Here is a 4094-nt window from a genome sequence, read left to right on the forward strand (position 1 = left end):
TTCAAAGATTTATAAACACAATTTTTTTTTCAACAGCAAACATTGCGCCTCAGCCCACGTAGATGCCAGCCTTTTGTCACTGTTTCATCTAATGAAGACAAAACACAGGTGTTTTTATACTTTAATACAGGAGGGAAATGGGTTATGGAAATTATTATTATTTTTGAAGAATTGCGACACAAAGAAACAAGGACAAACAGAACTCAATTGTTTGCACACATAGTTTGAAGCCGTTTCAAAGTTCTTACTTTGAACTTTTCCAACTATTTATGAAATAAATCATTTAAAAAAAAAGTTGCAATGACATTAAACCTATGAAGATGCAATAAAATGTGCTCATTTCTATTTTTAGCTCTCTGTCCTTCTGAAGATGTTTTCTATTGCAACATTTTACCAAAGAGTAGGACTTTATTTTTTCACTTTTGAATCTGTATCCTACACTGTAAAAATGACATCATAGTTTTTATGTTACTTTAACTTAACAATTAAGTTAAACAATTTCAACGTATGTCAACTCATCACTAGTCAAAACTTAAAATAGTAGGTTGAATTTATTTTTACAGTTTACACCAATATGTCACTAAGAAAGCATTTCTTAGATCATTTCTCTTTGAGATACCAATACAAATGTATTTCCAATAAAAAAGTCTAACTGGATAAGTCAAAGCTGCTTAAAGGGGACTTATCATGAAAATCTGACTCCATGTTTAAGTGCTATAATTGTGTCCCCAGTGCTTGTATCAAACTAGAAAATGCGAAAAAGATCAACCAAGTAACTTAGTTTTGGTAAACCATTCTTCACAAGCATGAGAAAAAATAGGTAATTAAAATTTGGCTCCCTGTGTGATGTCAGAAGGGGATAAAAATCTGCACTTACCAACCACAGCAATGCCATTTAGTGCAGAGATCAACTCATTTACATTTTAAAGGACACACCCAAAAAACGGCACATTTTTGCTCATACCTACAAAGTGGCAATTTGAACATGTTACATTATCTACACTAGTATTTTAAGCTGAAACTTCACTTACTTACTCTGGGGACTCCAAAGATTTATTTTACATCTTAAAAAAAGTCTTGTGAAATGTCCCCTGTAAAAACTTCTTAATTAAAAATAAGTTCATAAACTTAAATCATTTCACTTTAAGGAAAAATTTAACGTGAAAAAAACTTGTTCAATTTAAAACCTAAAACAAATAAGTTTATAAACTTAAATCTTCTTTCTTTGAGGGTAAAATTGAAGGTGAAAAAACTACTTCAATTAGTAAAACCTAAAACAAATAAGTTTATAAACTTAAATCTTCTCACTTTAGGAGCAAATCAAAGGTGAAAAACTATGTTAATTAGTAAAAACTAAAAACATTAAGTTTATAAACTTAAATCTTCTCACTATAAGAGAAAATTAAAGGTGAAAAAACTACTTCAATTAGTAAAACCTAAAACAAATAAGTTTATAAACTTAAATCTTCTTTCTTTGAGGGTAAAATTGAAGGTGAAAAAACTACTTCAATTAGTAAAACCTAAAACAAATAAGTTTATAAACTTAAATCTTCTCACTTTAGGAGCAAATCAAAGGTGAAAAACTATGTTAATTAGTAAAACCTAAAAACATTAAGTTTATAAACTTAAATCTTCTCACTTTAAGAGAAAATTAAAGGTGAAAAAAACTACTTAAATTAGTAAAACCTAAAACAAATAAGTTTATAAACTTAAATCTTCTTACTTTGGCAGGAAAATAGAAGGTAAAAAAACTTAAATAGTAAGACCTAAAAAAATTGAAACACTTAAAAAAAATACTTCAATTGGTAGCACCTAAAACATTTAAACATTTTCAAACGAATTTTTTCACTTAAGTTGAAAAAAAGTTTTTAAGTTGATCCAACTTTTACTTTTTATAGTGTATAAAGAAGAGGTTTGATGAGGTTATAATGTCTGGAGTAACCATTTACAATGTGAAATTGTTCATTATGGGTGAGAAAAAATTAGATATCAGTAGGAGGCCTCGTTTAACATTAGCAAATAATCATTTAAATCCATTATAGTCTCTATATTTATGTATGTATAGCTAAACATTTTTAGGATTTTGTACTAAATGTGTGCAGTGTTATTTTGTACTGGCTAAATCACATACAGAACCATAGTTTCAACAATATCTATCTTTTCTTTGTAAAATAGCATCACCATGAACTAAAATATGTTGCTTCATGGATAATCCATTTTACTGTACTTTTCGTTATAATATAATGCATTGGTGTCTGTTTGAAGTGTCAGAATACTCTTATCTATTCTCATAAGGTCAAACAACATATATTTAGGGATTTGGCCAATGCTTTTATACAATGCGATTTGCATTGCAGTATACATTTTTATCAGTACTGTATGTGTGTCCCCTAATATTCGAACCCATGACCTCTACCACTGAATGATATAGGAGCATATCCTGAGCAATGTTGGAATGTAAAGTATTTTTCTCTTTAGACCTCACCTCCTTACCTTGGCGTCACTGTATTATATTAAACCAAAGAATGCAGGCATGCAATATCTCCCCCTCACATGTGCCCTGGTTCCCTGGGTCCAGGAACAAAAGACTGTGTAGGGAGGCATTAGATTAAAATTTCTTTGACCGCTGGTAAAACGAGAGGGAGGACACAGAGGGAGGTTTGAGCCTTTGACCACCGAGCTGAAGAGATCTTTCATTTATCAAAACTAGAGAAGTGGTCACACTGAAATTTATGAGAATAAATGTAATTCTTTTACCGGAGTTATGAGCATATACCCGCCAGAGTAGCATGCGTCAGCCATAAATCAAATAGCCAGGTTTGTGTCGATGTTTTAAATGACAAGTTATATTGAAAAACCCAGAACACCATACACTTAAAACACATTCACTGAGAGAAAAAAAAAGATTACAGTGTGCTGTAAGATATATCATTCATCTATCCATCAACAGCTGTCATCGATGCAGTCCCTTAAAGAAATATCATTACCACACTCAAAATCACTATGAAATAATCCAGTATCACAAAATAGTTAATGAATACATGAGTAGTCAGCTGCACACATGATTTACCAGCAAGTCATGTTCAGTACTAAAAACAACTACATTTCAGTTCGTAAGGATTTTAAGCGTCCGTGTTGTACGTGTACTGTACATTGTTTAGTATCTTCAGTATAAATAATACATATCACATATACATTTTCTCATGCCGCAACATAAATATTCCAATGCTGGACTTCTGCCAATAAAAATAGTCAACAATAACCAATTAAAAAGATTCAATGTCTGTAACTACACTTATAACAATAGTGGTAATTGCAACAACAGTCAGGTGACATATACATTTAATATATTACAATAAAGCACAAACACTTTAACAAGTGTACACGTCCTCTAAAATTTAAGGGGTACTGTTAATACTTTGTGCTATTTCCTTGCTAGTACTAAAGAGATAGTAAGGTTGTATTTGTTAACAACATTAGTTCATGCATTAGCTGAGATGAAATAACAATACTTTTACCTCATTTATTAATCTCAGTTCATGGCATTTACAAATACATTTTTTATATCAAAATGGTTAACATTAGGTAATGCACATGAACAGCTACACTGGAATTAACTCATATTAATAAATACTAAAACTATATTGCTTATTGTTAGTTCATATTAGCCAATGCATGTTCACAAATACATCCATAGTGTAAAGTGTTACCAAGATATTTTATCTACCCTGTTGCGGTAAGGCTAAGTAACCCTGTAACATCAATAACCCTGATTTTTCCTCACCTCAGACCTCTCTTTGATTCATTCTGTTAAAAAAAGAGAGCAAAAGTGACGTGTCTAGTGTACATCCTACATTAAACCTGATGCCTAACAATCTTAAACAACATCATGAACGGTGCCAAAAACCTGAACCTCTTTATTCGAATCAATTTGAAGAGACACTACACTCGTTGTTTTAATTAATTGTTGGGTCAAAATAAAAAAATGGGGTTAATTTAATCAAAACAGCTGAGTTTTCCCCTCACTAATCCAACACTGGGTATAAAATAACCCAGGATTTTTTTTTAAAGTGTGCCGTAAAAATTAATACAGG

At 31.1% G+C, this 4094-nt stretch overlaps 1 protein-coding gene across 4 annotated transcripts in view; it reads left to right on the forward strand.

Annotated features, from left to right (window-relative positions):
* The window catches only part of LOC135728603 (coiled-coil-helix-coiled-coil-helix domain-containing protein 5), a 31224-nt gene that overhangs the window by 1069 nt on the left and 26061 nt on the right, over positions 1-4094 (forward strand). For 2 of the 4 annotated variants that reach the window (XM_073814038.1, XM_065246543.2), the window contains exon 4: positions 37-3950. Coding sequence is in view for 2 of the 4 variants with exons in the window: in XM_065246543.2 (XP_065102615.2) it covers positions 37-62 (26 nt within the window). In the remaining 2 variants the exon portion in view is untranslated. Of the gene's footprint in view, positions 1-36; positions 3951-4094 lie in introns of those variants that run through there. The other 2 variants (XR_012336375.1, XM_065246553.2) reach the window with 2 other exon arrangements.

The sequence above is a fragment of the Paramisgurnus dabryanus genome, chromosome 3, assembly GCF_030506205.2.
Source record: "Paramisgurnus dabryanus chromosome 3, PD_genome_1.1, whole genome shotgun sequence".
In the NCBI taxonomy this organism is placed as follows: domain Eukaryota; kingdom Metazoa; phylum Chordata; class Actinopteri; order Cypriniformes; family Cobitidae; genus Paramisgurnus; species Paramisgurnus dabryanus.